The sequence below is a fragment of the Camelina sativa genome, chromosome 4 (assembly GCF_000633955.1).
Source record: "Camelina sativa cultivar DH55 chromosome 4, Cs, whole genome shotgun sequence".
NCBI classification, from domain to species: Eukaryota; Viridiplantae; Streptophyta; class Magnoliopsida; order Brassicales; family Brassicaceae; genus Camelina; species Camelina sativa.
In genome coordinates this window covers 15089997-15110888 of record NC_025688.1, presented here as the reverse complement: position 1 = coordinate 15110888, position 20892 = coordinate 15089997, and the positions used below count along the sequence as shown (strand labels likewise).

At 35.8% G+C, this 20892-nt stretch overlaps 1 protein-coding gene and 1 pseudogene across 1 annotated transcript; both read left to right on the top strand.

Moving 5' to 3' along the window:
• Positions 14364-15191, top strand: LOC109132677 (annotated as a pseudogene).
• Positions 17904-18432, top strand: LOC109132681. The gene has a single exon (XM_019244689.1). It carries the CDS (start codon positions 18001-18003, stop codon positions 18226-18228), a length of 228 nt encoding a protein of 75 aa, XP_019100234.1. The 5' UTR covers positions 17904-18000; the 3' UTR covers positions 18229-18432.

Below are 20892 nucleotides of genomic sequence, written 5' to 3'. Positions count from 1 at the left end.
GGAACCCATGGACGAGCCGTTCCCGGACGTCACGCGTTATCGCCGACTTGTAGGTAAGCTGATATATCTTACCATCACGCGACCTGACATATGTTATGCTGTGAATCAGGTTAGTCAACACATGAAGGCTCCAACCAAGTATCAATGGAGCATGGTCGAGAGGATTCTCAGCTATCTCAAGGGCAGTCCGGGTCAAGGCATTTGGATGGGCATGAACGATAACACCGAGATAGTGGGCTATTGTGATGCAGACTACAATGGAGATACCTTGGATAGGAGGTCAACCACTGGATATTGTACTTTCATTGGTGGAAATCTAGTTACATGGAAGTCAAAGAAGAAAAAGGTGATATCTTGTTCAAGCGCTGAGGCCGAGTATCGAGCGATGAGGAAGTTAACAAACGAGTTGACTTGGTTAAAGGGGCTGCTCAAGGATCTTGGTGTTGACTCAAAGCAACCGATCACTATGCATTGCGACAATGAGGCTGCAATTCACATAGCCACCAATTCTGTTTTCCATGAGAGAACCAAGCACATTGAAAGCGATTGCCACAAGGTTCGGGAGAAGATTGAAGAAGGCATGGTATTACCGTGTCATACTCGGAGTCAAGATCAGCTGGCTGATATATTCACCAAGTCTGCAGGTCCTAAGGTTTGTGACTATATTCATAACAAACTTGGGCTTGTAGACATCACAAGACCTTGACCGACTTCTCTAATCCGTGGACAGCACACTCTTTTTCCCTTGACTTAGTTTTGTCCCATGAGGTTTTCTAAGTCAAGGTTTTTAATGAGATGCTGCTTCACGGGTTCCAAGCTTAGCCATTGCATTCGGCTAAGCTTGAGGGGGAGTATTGATCAAGGTGACCGTACCACATGTACCGTACGGACAACGGACTGAACTCAACATCACACGGGCCGAATGATGAGACAAGAGGAGTGTGTGTGTGCTCGGCCCATCCAAGAGGTCTAGAATAATCTATTCTAGCCGTTGGAGTGAGAAGAGTAAGAAGTCACATGTCCCCTAAAGCCAACGGATAGGTCACTATCACCTCGGTCGCATACACCTCTCTCCTAATGTCACTATCACTTGTTTCTATTCTTGTCTTAGTAAGGTTGTCTTACTTCTATTGCCTATTTAAAGGTTGTAAGACTACATTAGTTGTATCCTATTCTTGGGGAACCTAATCTTCTTCTCATTCTCTTTGTTCTACCGAAACTCTCTCTCTCTCAATTCTACTCTCTCTTCTAAACATCTTCCGCTAATTCTAACAGATAAGTCCGCAACTGCACCTCCTACTGTGAACCTCGCATATTAGTCCCAGTTGGACGGGTTGTGACATGTTGATCCTTGAAAGAAACTGTATGAATATCCTCCGTAGCAGATTTAACATCCGCTATTCGGTCTGTATAGTTCACCGGATTACCATCCCCCTCTTTCTCCCCCAAAACAGAGTACGAGTTCTTGAGTAGAGACTCCTCAGGAGCCCCACGCACCCCATGATTCCTCCCCGGACTACCTCGACCCGATTTTGGTGTTATCCATTCATATGACTCCTTCTCAATAGAGACTGGCAAGCCAGAGTCCTGATTCGAAGGACCTTGAATCACAGGAACGACCAAATTTGCAGACTCACTCGCTGGAGCTGTAGCAGAACTAGGCTTTTCCCTCACTTCCTCAAACAGTGACTGACCTTGCTTTACAGGAGCAGGATTCACACCAGTAGATAAACAAGTTGAAACAAGGTGACCCTATTTTTTACAACAGGAACATCCTCCGCAAATGGTGTCCACTTAGATACGATCATAGGGAGGTCAGAGATGTTCCACATACCCCGAGATAACACCCTATGCCTCATTCCTTCATTCCGAATTTGAAACTTCACCGTTGAGTCATTCACCGCAAAAACATCAATCAACGATGTCCGATCCCCCATACGCCAGATTTTGTTCACAATCATGTGAATCTTACCAACATGAGGAGCCTTTGAGTTCAAAAACTTCCCGATCACAAAGTCCTCCCATAATGGTTTGGCATCTATAAACACTTCTCTAGGTACAACGACCTTCTCCTTACCATCTACCTCCGAGACTGCAAACTTTTGCTGAGTGAAAACACATTTTTGAGCAACCTGCAGGAAGGAATGCTTCCCACTTTGAACCCCCGTCACCAGCTTAACCGTCGCAACATCCTTCAATGATTTTCCTACCCTTATCTCCGTCGAAACCAAAACAACCAGATCCTCCGACTCCCCCTACCGCTACCCTCCTGCCCACCCTTCCCCGTACTCCCTTCCAATAGCAGAACCTCCGTAGGGCGGCTAGGAGAAGCCCCTGATGGCAACATCCGTGACGAGAACGCAAAAACCCTAGTCGCCTTTATCGCCCTTGACACGTCAGCAGTCCCTAGTCGCCTTTTTTCACAATGTGTCGAACTTGACTTGCTAGACAGATATTTAATAAGTCAGTTCAGAATATAAGGGCATCTTCATTGATGCATCTTAAACAAAGTTGCTTAACACATTAATTTTGAAAAAGTTAGGTTTAGAACTTCTTAAGAAATTGTAAATTTTTATGGGTCTATTGAGAGTTACTAAATTTGAAGTTCTTAAAAAAAATTGTTAGTTTTGTTACTGACGGCGACCGGCGAAGCTGCAATCAACGGTTGGGTTTGGGTTTGTCATCGCGTTGGATCCTGAAGAAGATTTGATGTCATCATATATTAAACGAATTGAACACCATATCCGTCAACTCGATTTTATTAGATTCAATAAAAAAACCTGAGAAGATGATCAAAAACCTGAGAAGATGATCGGAGGTGAGATGAAGTCGAAGTGTTGTAGATTTCTTCCGATTTCGCCGAGAGAAGAGAACGAGAGAGAGAGTCGTGAGGGAGAGAGAGTTGCAGAAAAAAAAGTTCTTTTTTCTTCTAGCCAATCACCAATTGACACGCCCGAGATCCTTAGTGATTCTAAAACATCTTTTTTTTCAGCAAAAATGATTTATATTAACGAATGAGAATAATCGTTATACAACTGGTTTGAGAGCCAGACAGGAGGTGAAAAAACACTCTGAGTAGAAAATATTCGAGATACAACCACATTTAGCTAAATAGTGAGCAGTATTATTACATTCTCTAGGAGCAAAAACAAATTTAGCCTTTTTGAATTTAGATGACCATGCCTTAATATCTCGAGTGATGTTATACACTAATACATCAACCTGTTTGTCATTGAGCAGTGAGGGTCTCATTGTCTCCTTCAAATATAACATTTGTTAAACCTCTAATCCAGCTTTGTTGTGTCGCCGCTAATAATGCCTTTGCTTCAGCTTGTAAAGGTGATGATGCATAACCTAATATTGCAGCCTCCCCCCCATCCTTGGGAAACACCATCTTGATCTCTGAGTATCCATCCACATTTAGCTTGATTAGTATTGTAGTTGAAACTGGCATCATAGTTACATTTAATATAAGGCGCCGGAGGTTTGGTCCATGTTGGTTTTGTCTGCATCCCGTCCTGAACGCTTTTGTGATGGTTGTTATTGTGAATCGAATTCCATTCTCGATTGTTTTATTGAGCACGAAGAAGGATGGTATTCGGTTTATCATGTATCCCTTCAAAAACAAAAGAGTTCCTATTTTTCCAAAGATGCCATAGTAGCCAAAATGGTAACAGTTTCATATTAGTTGTAGTTGTGGTAGAATTATGATAATGAACCAAGGCTGCAATGAATGATTCAGCATTCGTATATGAGGTGTATAGTAATGAAACTGGAACATTAGATATTTGCCAAACTGATTCAGCATAAGGACACAGGAAAAGAATATGTTCTATAGTTTCGTCAGCTTGAAAACATCTGGGACAAATTGGTTCTAGGTTCATTCCACGAGTGCTTAGTCGTGTAAGGGTAGGTAAAGGTTTAGAGAGAATGCGCCAAAGAAAATGTTTGAGTTTAGGAATAATATTCAGCTTCCAAATCTTCTTTTTTAGTTCAGGGGATCCATGGGGAACAGGCGGAAGGTTATTTGGTTGGTTCGGGTTATGCATTGATAGCCAGTATCCTGATCGGACTGTGTAATCACCATTTTTGTTGTAATTCCATATTATTTTGTCATGGATAGTGGATTGGGAAAGATATGTATTTGTAAGATATTCTTGATCTACATCAGATATGACTTCCCTAATCTTCTCTGTATCCCAAAACCGTTTTTTTCCCTGTGTGACGATAAGGTCAGAGACATGCAGACTGTCGTTTGGATTGGTGCTGCGAATCGGCTTCGGTGGATGATCTGGTAGGAAGTTGTCCTGGTTTACATGAATACTTTTGACATCGCCAACATTATATATGTATCCTATTTTTATAATTTTGAGGCCTTCAAGTATTGATGCCCACCCGTATGACTGATTTGCTCTCTGTTTTGCATCTAAAATACAATCATCTCTATAGTATCTGGCTTTAAAAACCTTAGCAACTAATGAGTTTGGATATTATATAAGACGCCACGCTTGTTTGGCAAGTAAGGCGTCATTAAAATTTGCCAAATCTTTAAATCCTAAGCCCTCTTCTGATTTTGTGTGTTGTAGACATTTCCAAGCAATCCAAGGAATTTCACGATCTTGATTGCTCTTTTCTCACCAGAACTTTTGTAATATGCTTTCTATGTCGGATAAGACACCCATTGGCAGTTTAAAACAGGACATGGAGTAAACAGACATTGCAAGAGCCACAGACTTTATAAGTATCTCCTTACCAGCCGATGATAATTGTCGTCCACGCCAAGAAGATGTTCTGTTTTTGACCCTTTCAATGATGTAATGGAACATCTCACTCTTCTTTTTGCCAAATTGTTCCGGTAAACCGAGATATTTGCCTCCCCCTCCATGATTAGGTATTTGCAAGATGTTTTTTAGACGATTTTGTAAATGACCCGGAACTCTTGATCCAAAAGTTATTAAGGATTTATCAATGTTTATCTTCTGACCAGAGTAATACTCATACACTTCTAAACCTTCCTTGATTGCTCTGCAATTTCGACTGTTTTCTTGGCAAAAGTATAAAGAGTCATCCACAAATTGTAAGTGTGTTATTGGAGGAACACCATTGCCTATCCTTACACCTCTAATATCACCATCAAAAACTCTTGTTTTGATTAAATGGCTCATTATGTCTGCACAAAGGATAAATAGGTACGGTATTAAAGGGTCACTTTGTCTTATTCCACGTTCAGGAGTAACCATACCATGAGGTGAGCCATTAATGAGAATAGAGTAACTTAAATATCGGACAGAAGCCATGATCCACTGGATCCATTGTTTTGAGAACCCAAATAGTTGCATTGTGACCTCTAAGAAATCTCATTCAACCCTGTCATATGCTTTTGTCACATCTGTCTTGATGGCCATATAATTTTTGGATACCCTCTTTCTTGATTTTAGAGAATGCATGACCTCATGAGCAATCATGACATTGTCTGTTACCAATCTTCCTGGTATGAAAGCAGCTTGAGTATCAGAGACAATGTTATCTAAATGTTTATTTAGTCGATTAACCAGGCACTTGGATATAATCTTATATAACACATTGCACAGAGCTATAGGTCTATATTCTGAACAGTTTGTAGGCTCTGTTGTTTTTGGAATAAGACATATATTAGTATGGCTGATGCCCGACTTCATGTACGACGTTTCAAAGAAATCACGAACTTCTTTAATTACATCAGTCCCTATGATATTCCAAGAGTGTTTATAAAATCTAGCAGTGAGACCATTTGGTCCAGGGGCTCTGTCATCACCAATATGAAAAATTGCATCAAAAATCTCTGTGTCTGAAAACTCCTTTGTTAGATCCTCATTGATGGCCGAAGTTACCGTTGCAAGAAAATCTCCAAAGTCGATTGGAGAAACAGGAATTCTGCTGGAAGTGTAAATCTTTTTGAAATATTTTTGTGCTTGATCTCCAATGCTTTTTTCATTTGTATGAAGTGTTTGGTCCTCATCCATGATGGTGGATATAAGATTCCTAGCATATCTATTTTTGTAGTGGCATGGAAAAAGCTTGTATTACGATCACCCCAATGTCGCCATCGATTTCTACTTTTTGTGTGCCAATAGTACTCTTCATCTCTATATACCTTGGTGAGTTCATCATGTAATCTGGGTATGTGACGTCTTAGCATTCGATTTGTGCTCTCCATGGCTATGTTCAGCTCTTTTTGATAGTAGTCAATTCTTCTAGCTGAGTTTATGTTTGTAGAATGTTTTCTATTTGCTATAAAACGTCGACACAAGTTAATTTGATCACAGATGGAATAATAATTGTTTTCTTTACAATGGTTCCATCCTCAATCAACTGTTTGATCAAAGTTTTCGATCTCAATGAGTCGTTTGTCAAAACGGAATGGTTTGGCTGTGGCTTGTTGCAGAGGGTGAATTGTTGTGAGGATTGGTTTATGATCTGAACCATTGAATTCTAAAAACTCAGCTTCAGCAGTTGGATATAGAGAAGCCCATTCAGAATTTATCATTACTCTGTCTAAGCAGCATTTGACAGTGTAATCTCTTCTTTCACCAACCCAAGAGAATCTATCACCTTTTGATCTTAAATCAACTAAATCACAGGTAGCAATCATATGGTTAAAACGCCGAAATGTCCAAGCCTCTCTTGGTGGTCCGCCAATCTTCTCCAAGTTGTTAGTTATCTCATTGAAGTCTCCTGCTAACATCCATGGACCAGACCGAGAAGATCCCAGTTGTTCTAAGTAATCCCAAAAGAAATGACGTTTACATTGTATAGGATTACCATAGACACCAGAAAAATAGAAAGCATTATTATTAAGACTGATTTGTACATCAATGATGCGTTCATCTTGATACAAGGGAGATATAGATACATCATTGGACCACATCAAAGCTAAAGCTCCACTCCTACCTTGAGGGGCTTCGGTTATTAAGTTATTATATCCTAAAACAGAAGCAAAGTTACATACAATATCACTAGAGTTTAAAGTTTCACATAAGAAAAGTACATGTGGTTTTAAAATACGACATAAATGCTTATGTCTGCTTTGAGACAGCGGCAAACAGATGCCCTGACAGTTCCAGACGACGACTCTCATGGAGGCATTGGGGAAGTTACCGTTGCAGGAAAATCTCCAAAGTCGATTGGAGAAACAGGAATTCTGCTGGAAGTGTAAATCTTTTTGAAATATTTTTGTGCTTGATCTCCAATGCTTTTTTCATTTGTATGAAGTGTTTGGTCCTCATCCATGATGGTGGATATAAGATTCCTAGCATATCTATTTTTGTAGTGGCATGGAAAAAGCTTGTATTACGATCACCCCAATGTCGCCATCGATTTCTACTTTTTGTGTGCCAATAGTACTCTTCATCTCTATATACCTTGGTGAGTTCATCATGTAATCTGGGTATGTGACGTCTTAGCATTCGATTTGTGCTCTCCATGGCTATGTTCAGCTCTTTTTGATAGTAGTCAATTCTTCTAGCTGAGTTTATGTTTGTAGAATGTTTTCTATTTGCTATAAAACGTCGACACAAGTTAATTTGATCACAGATGGAATAATAATTGTTTTCTTTACAATGGTTCCATCCTCAATCAACTGTTTGATCAAAGTTTTCGATCTCAATGAGTCGTTTGTCAAAACGGAATGGTTTGGCTGTGGCTTGTTGCAGAGGGTGAATTGTTGTGAGGATTGGTTTATGATCTGAACCATTGAATTCTAAAAACTCAGCTTCAGCAGTTGGATATAGAGAAGCCCATTCAGAATTTATCATTACTCTGTCTAAGCAGCATTTGACAGTGTAATCTCTTCTTTCACCAACCCAAGAGAATCTATCACCTTTTGATCTTAAATCAACTAAATCACAGGTAGCAATCATATGGTTAAAACGCCGAAATGTCCAAGCCTCTCTTGGTGGTCCGCCAATCTTCTCCAAGTTGTTAGTTATCTCATTGAAGTCTCCTGCTAACATCCATGGACCAGACCGAGAAGATCCCAGTTGTTCTAAGTAATCCCAAAAGAAATGACGTTTACATTGTATAGGATTACCATAGACACCAGAAAAATAGAAAGCATTATTATTAAGACTGATTTGTACATCAATGATGCGTTCATCTTGATACAAGGGAGATATAGATACATCATTGGACCACATCAAAGCTAAAGCTCCACTCCTACCTTGAGGGGCTTCGGTTATTAAGTTATTATATCCTAAAACAGAAGCAAAGTTACATACAATATCACTAGAGTTTAAAGTTTCACATAAGAAAAGTACATGTGGTTTTAAAATACGACATAAATGCTTATGTCTGCTTTGAGACAGCGGCAAACAGATGCCCTGACAGTTCCAGACGACGACTCTCATGGAGGCATTGGGGAAGTTACCGTTGCAGGAAAATCTCCAAAGTCGATTGGAGAAACAGGAATTCTGCTGGAAGTGTAAATCTTTTTGAAATATTTTTGTGCTTGATCTCCAATGCTTTTTTCATTTGTATGAAGTGTTTGGTCCTCATCCATGATGGTGGATATAAGATTCCTAGCATATCTATTTTTGTAGTGGCATGGAAAAAGCTTGTATTACGATCACCCCAATGTCGCCATCGATTTCTACTTTTTGTGTGCCAATAGTACTCTTCATCTCTATATACCTTGGTGAGTTCATCATGTAATCTGGGTATGTGACGTCTTAGCATTCGATTTGTGCTCTCCATGGCTATGTTCAGCTCTTTTTGATAGTAGTCAATTCTTCTAGCTGAGTTTATGTTTGTAGAATGTTTTCTATTTGCTATAAAACGTCGACACAAGTTAATTTGATCACAGATGGAATAATAATTGTTTTCTTTACAATGGTTCCATCCTCAATCAACTGTTTGATCAAAGTTTTCGATCTCAATGAGTCGTTTGTCAAAACGGAATGGTTTGGCTGTGGCTTGTTGCAGAGGGTGAATTGTTGTGAGGATTGGTTTATGATCTGAACCATTGAATTCTAAAAACTCAGCTTCAGCAGTTGGATATAGAGAAGCCCATTCAGAATTTATCATTACTCTGTCTAAGCAGCATTTGACAGTGTAATCTCTTCTTTCACCAACCCAAGAGAATCTATCACCTTTTGATCTTAAATCAACTAAATCACAGGTAGCAATCATATGGTTAAAACGCCGAAATGTCCAAGCCTCTCTTGGTGGTCCGCCAATCTTCTCCAAGTTGTTAGTTATCTCATTGAAGTCTCCTGCTAACATCCATGGACCAGACCGAGAAGATCCCAGTTGTTCTAAGTAATCCCAAAAGAAATGACGTTTACATTGTATAGGATTACCATAGACACCAGAAAAATAGAAAGCATTATTATTAAGACTGATTTGTACATCAATGATGCGTTCATCTTGATACAAGGGAGATATAGATACATCATTGGACCACATCAAAGCTAAAGCTCCACTCCTACCTTGAGGGGCTTCGGTTATTAAGTTATTATATCCTAAAACAGAAGCAAAGTTACATACAATATCACTAGAGTTTAAAGTTTCACATAAGAAAAGTACATGTGGTTTTAAAATACGACATAAATGCTTATGTCTGCTTTGAGACAGCGGCAAACAGATGCCCTGACAGTTCCAGACGACGACTCTCATGGAGGCATTGGGGAACCCCCCCCCCCCGCGGCTCCGTTGAAACTGTTGATACTGTTGCATGAAGCTGCAGACTCTGCTTTTGTTCTCTTCTTGATCTGACTCAGGACCATCAGATCATCATTCGCCTCATAGTTGCGGTAGTAGTGTTCCAGATCACCATTCTTCCTCTTGTTACTCTTGGAGTGTGGAGAAACCTGAGTAGGCACCATGTCTGCAAATAAGATGTTTTGTTGGAATTTCCCTTTCTTAAATTTCTCCAAGAGGTAGCGGAGACGCTCAGCAGTAAGTTTGGTGTCTTCGAAAACACTTGGAGTGTAGGAATCATTCGATTCAGTGATGAGGAATTCCTTATTTTGTTGTACCGTTTGAAGTCTTGGAATGTACCCTTCAGGAGCAATGGCGTTTAGAGGGGTTGTTGCATTGTCCATGCTCTCAGGGAACTGGTCCGGGTGGGGGAAGTATTCATCATCATCATTGCCATCTCCATCCTCATCATTTGGCAGATCATCATCCGGAGGATTGTCATTTGGAGGATCATCAAAGGAGAGAGGACATTCCTTCGCATCATGTGTCAAAGCACCACATTTTTGACAGAAATTTTTTAGACGCTCATAGCTGAGGATTGTGTTTTCCCCCCCTGCAAATTGAAAGTTCCTCTGGAAACGAAGAGAGAGATCGTTGTTCCAGTTGATGCAGATTCTCACAAATTCCACCATGTTAGTATTCTCATTAAAATCAACATCTTCAACCGAGCCAAGTCTTGTTCCAATGTAGTTTACCATAGCGGATGTTAGATATTGGACTGGAATACCACGAACCTAAATCCAAAAGGGGATGAACTTCATTATCTCCTCAGTGATATTTGGATACCAGCGATGAACCGTCACCATCCAGTCATTGAAAGCCCACGGTCCTCGACGTAAAACCAAATTAAGGGTCTCCTCCGATTGAAAGAAAAACAGAACTTTCCCATCGCCAAGAACCCTTCCACGGCATGAATCAGCGAAGCCCCAAATCTTGGGCATTTGGTTGAGAATTGCTCGTAGATTCTGTTTCTTCGGGTTGAGAACCAACACAATCAGAGAGAAGTGGTTAGTGTTTGCCGCATGACCACATAACTCCGGTGGTATGGGAATGGGTTCATCGTTAATCCCCAAGTCGAGATTTTGAAGGTTTTTACGGATGTAGTCACTCATTTCTCGAGTATGAAAGATAGTAATGTGATTTGGAAGAATCCAACAGAAATTGAAGGTGCTTATATAGGATTTTGGTCATGGCGGTTTTTCCCGACGGTTACCAAACAAGGAAAACAGAAAAGAAAAACTGTTAACGGATAACCGTAACAGAGATAAACCGCCAAAACAATAACAGAATCTGTAATTGGATGTCGGAAAGAAACTCCAGATCGGAGAAGGAAGGGGGCAATGAAGAAAACGGGGATCGCCCCAGAGATCGCATTCAGAGCGAAAGATTGCCATGAACCGTCTCGGTTGATTCACTTACCCTTTTTTATTTGATTAATTAACGCTTATATATATTAGCTGTAATATATATTGTAGTACGTGTGATTCTAAAACATCTAATATAACAATCGATGCTTAAAAAAATTAAACTATTTAGATTATATTTAATCTGTTTTATTACTAAGTAACTTATAAGCAACTCACTAAAACACTTCAATGGAGATGACCTAAGTATCTATAGAATAGATAAATTGTATTATAATTCTTTTTTTTAAGTGTCACACACCAATCAAAAAAATGTTTATTATAATAAAATTCTGATTAGTAAACAATTAAATAGACAGAGTATGTCATATGTTGCAAAAAAAAATATTTTAAATATAGTGAATTTGGAGTACTTAGTTGATTTGTTTTTAACCTTTTTTTTTCTCAAATGGTTACCAATAAGACCTAAATAAAGTTTTATCATGCTCATAATTAAATATTCAAACATAAATAATCTTAAACATTGTTTAATATTACGAAGAAAGCTGATATTTTAGCACTTTTGAAGGGAAATTCCCAACTTCAAGAAACCTCATTTCTTTCCTTTTATCCTTCTCAATTGTTTTTCTTCGTTAAATCTCATTTCTTTCCTTTTATCCTTCTCAATTGTTTTTCTTCGTTGGTATATATATATGTTCAAAACAAATGGCAGAAAGATAATTGCATTTGAGGTTACTTTTACAGGAAAATACCCCATTCTCTCCGTCTCTGGTTTCAAGGCACTGCCTTTCCTGATTTCATGATTTTGATTCCTCTGTCATTACCTTTTTTTATTGTCTCTCTGACTCTCATCACTTTATAATTTGATATTTAAAAAGGATAACTTATGGCATATACAAGGCATGGACTGCCAAAATTCCCCTCTTTAACTTAACCCAATAAAGCTTATGTTTTTTAAGTAGCAATTTAGTAATCTATTTATTCCCCAAATACAGTCACAAACAGCCTTTTCTTTCAGTCAGTAAATTTAGTTGACTAGAACTAGAAAGACAAAAACATATTCCTTCCGAAATTTAATAAACTTAAATAATAAATATATATACCGTGAGAGTTTGGGTAGGATCAGTAAAATAGTGAAATACTTTTTCTGTCCTACAAAAATTGATATTTTGGGATATTTTTTGTTCTACAAAGTTTGATGTTTTGTAAATTTTAAGAAGTAATTATTGAAAATATTTAAAATTTTGAATTGTTATTAGTTTAAAATTAAATAATATCTCTTTAGTCAAAAAAAAATATATTTAAACTCAATAATCATTGTTTTCTTAAAATATGTAAAAGATTCTAAACATTAATTTTTTAGGGACAAAGGGAGTAGGGTATTGAATAAAAAAAATATTCATTCCTTTTTTCTATACCCGAAATGATATAGTTTTAGTTTATCGATTAGAGTGTACACCTTGCTAAATCTGGTTTGCACACCTAATTGATGTTGACATGGCTAAGAGTACATTTCTAGTTGGACCAAATCATTCTAGTAGCTCAATAAACTGAAACATTTAAACTAATTGACTGTTAACATAGACTCATCAACTATTAACTAGTTTGAGTGAGTTACGGAGTTTGAGCCAATTAAAATAACTTGTTCAGAGTTTAAATGTACATTTTATTGTAACATAGTAATTGTTGTTTGAGATTAATACTGATACAACAGTAAAACTAACAAAGATTATGTTAGTAGCTTACAAATTTTAGTAAAAAATATATAGTAAAAATTATAACCACCTAGAGAATAATAGCCAATTGAAACTGGCGTGCACTAGACTGAGGACTACATCAGTCTACAGCCTACTCTTACTGTAAATTGTAAAACTCGAACAAAACAATAAATTTAGCTATAGATCTTAATACGATTTGACGCAGTGGCAATTTAGCATATTTGTTGTAATTACAACTTAGAAATTCTACGACGACATGTCAAGTTTGGTGGAAAGAAACCTTTAACATAGAATATTGTCGATATTAATCAATTAAAAGTAGGAAAATAAAGCAGTGAGATTGAACTGAAAAATTTGGTTAATGGACATTCGACATAATGTTTTTGCATATGGAAAGAATATCCATGTGCTTTTAGAATAAGCCCGATCGATCAAAAAGTTTGATCCATCCTTTAACTTTTTCTTTCGTTACTTTTGAATTTATATGTAACTTACAAATAAGTAAATAACACACATTGGTGATCCCTTGGACTAATATGAGCAAACATCAATTGTACGTACATTGAAAAAAATAAAAGGAAACATCGATTTGGAAAAGAAAAAAAAATCAAAAATACGTTGCGTTGAGTGTAAATTTTGTAAAAAGACCAAACTATCTGCTTCATTTTGAAACCAAACATTTAGCACAAGCTCTGGCTCGTAAATATTGGAGACTGGAGGATTTGTGTTACTCCACACTTCAGAGTAGAAAGTTTCCAAGATTCCATAACATCAAGAAAAAATATAAATATATTCTTTTTAAGATTTATATTTATGGTACGTAACACGATTTTGTTGGTTAGATGTCTTGATTATTATTTTTCTTCTATAACCATGCATCATAGATCTTAGACTAAATTCTACACTAATCCATGAAGGTGTCTAAAGCCAGGGACTATTTTGTTACTTAAGACATACTACGCGCAGACAGTGGCAGGTCAAAGAGATTTGCAAGAAGATTTCTTAGAGCCAACATGTTAGTTATGAATATAGTGGAATTTGAACCTATATTTCCACATATGTAATATATTATATGTTTACATAGATTATTAAGTTCAATTCGATCAAGTTCGCTTATTTAAGGAATTGAAGAACCACAACAACAACAAAATAAATAGACGACGCAAGTATAAAATTATTATAAAAAAATAATAATAATAATGTATATAAGTTATTACTTAAACGTAATTGGTTGCAAAATCGAAATTAAGTTGGTGAAGTTTTGAAATGATAGATAAAGTATAAACCTCGTTTATTAAAAATATGCTAACTATGATTTTTTTTTTTTTTGGACATCAAACTGAAATCATTTTTTTGCATGAAATTAATCCAAATATGTGATAAATAAAAGTATATGTACAATTATGGATAGACCCTAAAAGAAAAGGTAAATGTTAGAGAATATGTAAAAATAAAATAAAACTAGATATTAATACTTTTACTTTTTCCTCATGGAACATTAAATACGCAATTGAAAAAAGTTGTACCCCTATGTCGCAAAGGCATTTCTGTCTCTCTATCCCTCTGCTCATAAATCTAGAGAGAGAAAGGCTCAAGGGCATAAGATAGGGTTACGATATTTCGAAGCCCACCAAAAAAAAAAAGGAAAAAAAAAAAAGAGAAGCTAGAAAACATTTTGTTCAAAGTAGTAATGATAATTTTCCTCCCCTACCTCTGACTTCCCTTCATCCCTCATCATCATTACAACCTCACTTCTCTCTCTCTCTCTCTACCTTCACTTTATCATGATGATAGTGATGATGGTAATTCATGTTCATCTTCGTCGTCTTCTTCTTCTTCTTCTTTCTCTTCACCTCCCAAGTCCCAATACCCAAGAAGAAGACATCAACACACAAACCAAAGATCAAGAATCCCAAGAAAAAGAAGATGAAGTAGTTGATTCTTATCATCATCAAGATTTTAAGATTAGGGTTCACCTTATCTCTCTCTACTTTTTCATTTAGATCCGTTCTTGATCATCATCTTATGTTTGTATCTTCATCCACGTGTGCGTACGAGAACCAAAAGGGGAATCAAGCGTCTCGGTCCGATCCTTCGCTGCTTCAAAGCGATCTTCATCTTGAAAATCACTAAATCAAGTGTGTTTTTTAATTATCTCTTTCTTGTCTTTTTTTTTGTGTTTCCTTTTCTTTTGACTACCTTTTGTATTTCTATTTACTTCTTCTTTTGTCTTCCGAATCTCTTTTTCGATTGCTGTTTTTGTTTAACTAATTTAGATTTCTGAATCTACATGTATCACTATATATCCCTATGTTCTTTTTCCGAATAATTCTACTCAAGAAATTATATTCCATATATAATGGTTATTATTTTAGAAGATGTTACCATGTAGTAATTGCTTGGATGATTGGATCAATAAAATTAACACGATATTTACATACATACTATTAGAACAAAAGCGATTCATTAAGAATATATAAGTATGTGTGTGAATGAATTCGTGGAGTTGTCGTTAATGATGCGTGTAAACACAATTATACACGAGCACATGTTTCTTAAAAAAACTAAGAAGATGAAGCATGTTCATGTCATATGCATATATAATATATCTTATCAATATAGTAGATCATTCCTTGCATACAAATGATTGTGTCTCTTGGTGTACTGTACAGTCCAAAAAGTTATGATGGCTAAGGTGACGATGAAATGTGTACGAACATAAATGCATTTCTCATAGTTTTCTCGTCTATCTAATATTTGAAAATAATGCACAGTATATTTTTTCAGCATTTTATTGCTCTTGTTTGTTTTTGTCGGTTTTGTCTCTGCACTCAAGCATCGAAGATCAAATAAATGTTTTTGTCATTGATTTCTCAGTTTAACTTTTACACAACATACTTAAATTATACGATTGTATATCCACACGGTACAACTAATGTGATGCTCGAATTGATATTTTGAATCACCATAATTAAAATTAAACACAAACTTTTGCATAATTAAACATAACTTATATATTTTTGCTTTAAACCTTGTATGGCCTATTATTCCGTTTATCGTGTGTGCTCCCTTATCGTTTTGCTTAAAGAATCAGCTTGCTTCCGGTAAAATCAATTGATAATAGAGGCACTTTTTGGTTTATAATTTGTCCTTCGTGTTTAATATTAATATAGGCCATCAGGTTTTATTTTGGGTTCCGGTTTAAGAGAATCAAAATTTGAAGAGAGAAAAGTTAAAAAAACAAAAAAAAAAATAATGACGTGAAAATGACTAGTTTTTTTTTTGTCATCTGAATTTATGTTAGAACTTTACATCTCTTGAATACAAAAAAGTGAAAACAACGAAATCACCTAAAGATAAGCATAAGCTGGCAACTTACACACTTCCAAAAACATTTATATTTATATTTATATTTATATAATGATATCAATTATATATTTATATTTATATAATAGTACCTTAAAAGAGTGAGACTAGAAAAGTTTTTGTAGACAATACCTTTAAAAAGAGTGACTAAAAGTTGTTTAGTGTCTATACCAGTTAATTTGACCTGTCTTGCCAAATGTTTTATTTAACAGAAAACTAAAACTTCAACAGTGAATCATTTCATATTGCACAAGCAGTCAAACACAATGCACAACTTATCAAAAAATGATAATTTTAAAACTAACTAAAGGCATGTAATGTCTTATATACTACCAACGGGTAAGATACAAGAGAAATATAACATCATCAAGGCTGAAAAAAAAATATAACATCATAATTTTTGTCTAATAAACATCAATAATGACAAAATTATCCATTTTATTCATTGAACAAAATGGATTTTAGTACGTTTAGGAAATATATATACTTTTGGAAAATATCTAGATCTGAATTTTAACTATTCATATCTATGTCTTTCGGAATACAGTAAATATTCAGATCTGTAAAAATAATGAAAATAAATTTTTTATTAAAATATTAAAATGATGAAAAATTAAAAAATGTAAAATATGATATCATACAAATAATGAAAATATATTTTAATCTCATTTTATGTTAAAATTTATTTATATAATATAATTAAAGTTTTCGGATTTTGATATCAAGAACTTAAATGAGAATACAAATCCTAGATTAGAGTATCTAAATCTGGATTCAGTCATGTGAATATCCAAGTTTACGAAACGGATTGGAATGGATTTCAGGTCAGTTCTCAGATCCTCGAATATAATTACACCCTTACTAATTAATAGCCATACTTTTGCAACTCACATTAACCTAATGGTTTTTTCTTTATATTGTTATCTACATATAAGTCTACTAAAAATATTGAAACTTTTTTTATCTTCTTTCAATTCAATATGTTATCACTATCTAATTTTGAAGTGTTCAAGCTGTCTTCTAATGTTTTGGTTGATGTAATTGTTACACTTCTTTACTTAGATGTAAAATTTATTCGGTATTAATCTTTGCATTTGAATAGCTTTGTTATAACATATTGATTGATATGGGGACCGGACAAAAAATTTGTCGACCTTGCAGATTTTGCACCGAACTAGACCAGGCCTGGTTTGCCTGATTAACCATAACTATCCATGTAAAACTATCAAATTGAAACCCATATACTGTAGTAGCAACTAGCAAATATGTGAATGGAAACCCATAATGGGGATGTTTGATGAGAGGCCCACAGTTTTTACTTAACCGGCCCCCTAATTAGTGACGTGTAGATAAAGTTGGGTTTTTGCTAATCAGGAAACAAATATGTAGAAAAAGGGATTTACTGCATTTACAGAAGAAGTCAAAACTAAATTCTAAAGAGGAATAGACTCTAGAAAGTCAAACAATCAAAAGATACCAACACAAGAATTGCATTAATTAAATAAATTACTTAGGAAAAGATAATTACATATACACGAAATCTAAATAGAGAAGATTTACTTCTTCTATGGTACTTTTAATTTAATGTACACCAACGTCACCAATAATTAAGATTAGCTATTATCTTTATTTTTGGTCAAAGATTAGCTTTTAATTTGTTAACTAATTTATAAACATTAAAATTACTTCTCTATCAAACCAAACCCTATAAAACGTGTGGCTTTGTTACTAATCACGATTTAATTAAACAAATACATTGTCTCACTCTCACCTAATCAAATCTTTTTTCCTCTCTCTCTCTCTCTCTTTCATACAATATGGAGAAAAATTCTTGGGCCGATCAGTGGGACAACAACAATCAATCGTCGGGAAAAACAACGGACGGCGGCGGAGGTCCGTCGGGGAAATACAAAGAGAAAGTGGGGGCTGGATTAGAGAAGACTAAAGCGGTTGCGAGTTCGGGGTTGAAGAAGGTTAAGATAGGAACGTCTTTGGGTTTTAATTGGGTTAAAGACAAGTATACCAAAACCACCACTAAGAATTGATTCGTATCTTTTTTTTTTTTGTAACAATAAAATAATATGTCTTGATTCTTATTTTCTTCTTAATGATCGGAGGTATTTAAAGACTTATGAAAAAATTGATTTGGATTGGTGTGTTATATATTTTATGGTTCCGTGGAAATGAGGTGATCAATTGTTTGATTTGTGAAGATTGGAGAATTTTATATACCTTTTTTTTCTTGGGTAGAACATACCTTTTATTTTAATTCGATTAACAAAAGAAGGAAGAGAGAAAAATCTGTATAGTTTGATTATATTGGCAAGACTTTTAATAAACTTAAACTTTATGAAGACTAGAGATTTAATTCCACTTAAAAGTGGTTTTGTGTTGGTTTTCAATATCAATTTTTTTAATTGTCAAAATAGATTACCTTGGAAAGGTAGAAACTAGACCAGATAAAATTTGCTCATAATGAGCAAACCCAAAATCTTTGTAAACCTTAAATCAGAAAGTATCATACACATTGTTTACAATCCATAAAATGAATTTAAACTACCAGAATAAAAAATAACAGTTAACAAGGTTATGTGTTTTTTTGGTTATTACAACAATTTGCATAAGTAAAATAATTTTTTTAAAAACTTAAAAGCCCAAAACTTGAAATCAATAATGAAATATCGGAATTTTTTTTTTAAGCGGTGAAAAATAGATATAAGCATATCAAGTTCGAAAGAAAATTGATAAATACTGTATGTATTTTCATTACGATCATTTTTTGCTTGGGATAGGAAGGCCAAAAACACTATGGTGTTTGCTACTTGCTACTTGCCACTTGCTAGGCACCAATATTGGATTTTGGACGGTCAAAGCACTATGGTGGTGGTCGGTGGAGGTGTGGTGCCGGATTGTGGACAATACGAGCCAAAAGGCTCCCATAATTAAGAGTGCCACTGTCACCTCTCAGACGTATTATTTAGGGACGCAAACTACTTGTAGCACAACCTCTTGAATTATTGGATTCGTATATATTAATCATAGCTTATATAACTGCTCTATAAATTTATCTCACAATCTATATACTTATTTCATCATTTAAATAAATTATTTATTAGAACATACTTAATAGCTAAATGGATATAAGATCATCTTCATTGGTAGTTACTTTCCCAAATATTTTTTATTAAAAATTAATAAAATAATATAAAAAGAAGAGAGAATGGAAGAGAAGGATGCTTAAAGTGTTTAGAAAGAATTGTTGCTCAGTTTATTTCTACACTTGTCAGTTTCTCAATAGATTTTTTTTTTGTCAACAATAGATTAGCTCAAATGAGCCAATAGGAGAGAATATTATTTACATACATAATACTATGCGGAGATGTACGCGCATGGCGTGCCAAACGATCCGCTTTTACATTTGCATTTCTAGAAACAAAAGATAAGGAAAAAGAAAAAAATTCTTCCCTGTCTATCTTGATATCGTCGAGGTATGTCGAGAACGCCGGCTAGTCATGTGGCGAAGACACCATCTTCACCAAGTTTGAACAGTCTGAGTAGAAAGCCACGTCACGGTAGTCATGCCCGATCATACACCGCATAACCCACATGAAAGCTTCGACCTCGGCATGCAAGGGGGAAAGACTCTGTCGGAAATTAATAGCACCCATATTTGGCGTCGGATCCTGAAGCTAGGAACAGAACCATCCTACGCCGGTAAACGAATCACCCGCTTTCCAAGATCCATCAATGAAGCACCAATAGCCTAAGAAACAAGTTGGAAGTGAGACGGCAGCCACTCTCATCCGAGCGGTGGGGTCCAAAGGGTGGCATGTGGAAATATCATCCTCCCCTTCTTCCTGAGCCTTCTGCCATGCTAACGCCTCGCCTTCTGTTGCCCGAATCACTTGCTCTGGCCGTTCATCCACATTCTCTGGCTGTTCATCCACATTCTCAAAAACCCGTGCGTTTCGCGCTTTCCATATATACCATAAAATTCAAGGGAAAACTGACACATGGGTGGTCAGACTCCTAGTACCCAAAAAATAATCCACATTGGTATACACGGACTCCATTGGAAAGGAGTGTGGTCCGACTAGTACCTGAGATAATGCCCAAATCTGACGCGCCGGTGGACAAAGAAACAAAGCATGATTATTACAATATTAATTTTTTTTTAGCAACGCTAAAAAGACTTTTAAGCAACCTCGAATTGAGATAAACTTTTATTATTACATTAATAAACATTTATATAAATACGAAAATGTTAACTGCAATTTAACAAAAATTACTGAAGGAAATAGTTAAAACTTTGAAAACTTTAAGGGTGTGAATGGTTGCAGCGGTTGGGACGGACAAATGCATCTGCCGACTGGACCGCTTTTTATTTACCATTCAGCAAATGTAGTTCGCAGTGGTACGGTCCAAATAAAGCAAAGACAAGACCGCTGCGGACCAACTGCGGACCGCTTTTACATACAAATAGAGTTGGTCCGCAGCGGTCTGTACTCCATCCCAAAAATAGAACGATCCAGACCGCAGACGGATTTGGCCGCCTGACCACAATAACTATTCAAAGCCTAAAATTAATTTACAATCTTAAGTCTTAACAATACAATTCTTTCATCAATTTTATTAAATAAAACAATTTTATAATTATTATAAGAGAACATGTGTCAGATAAAATCTGAAAAAAAAAAAAAAAAAAAAAA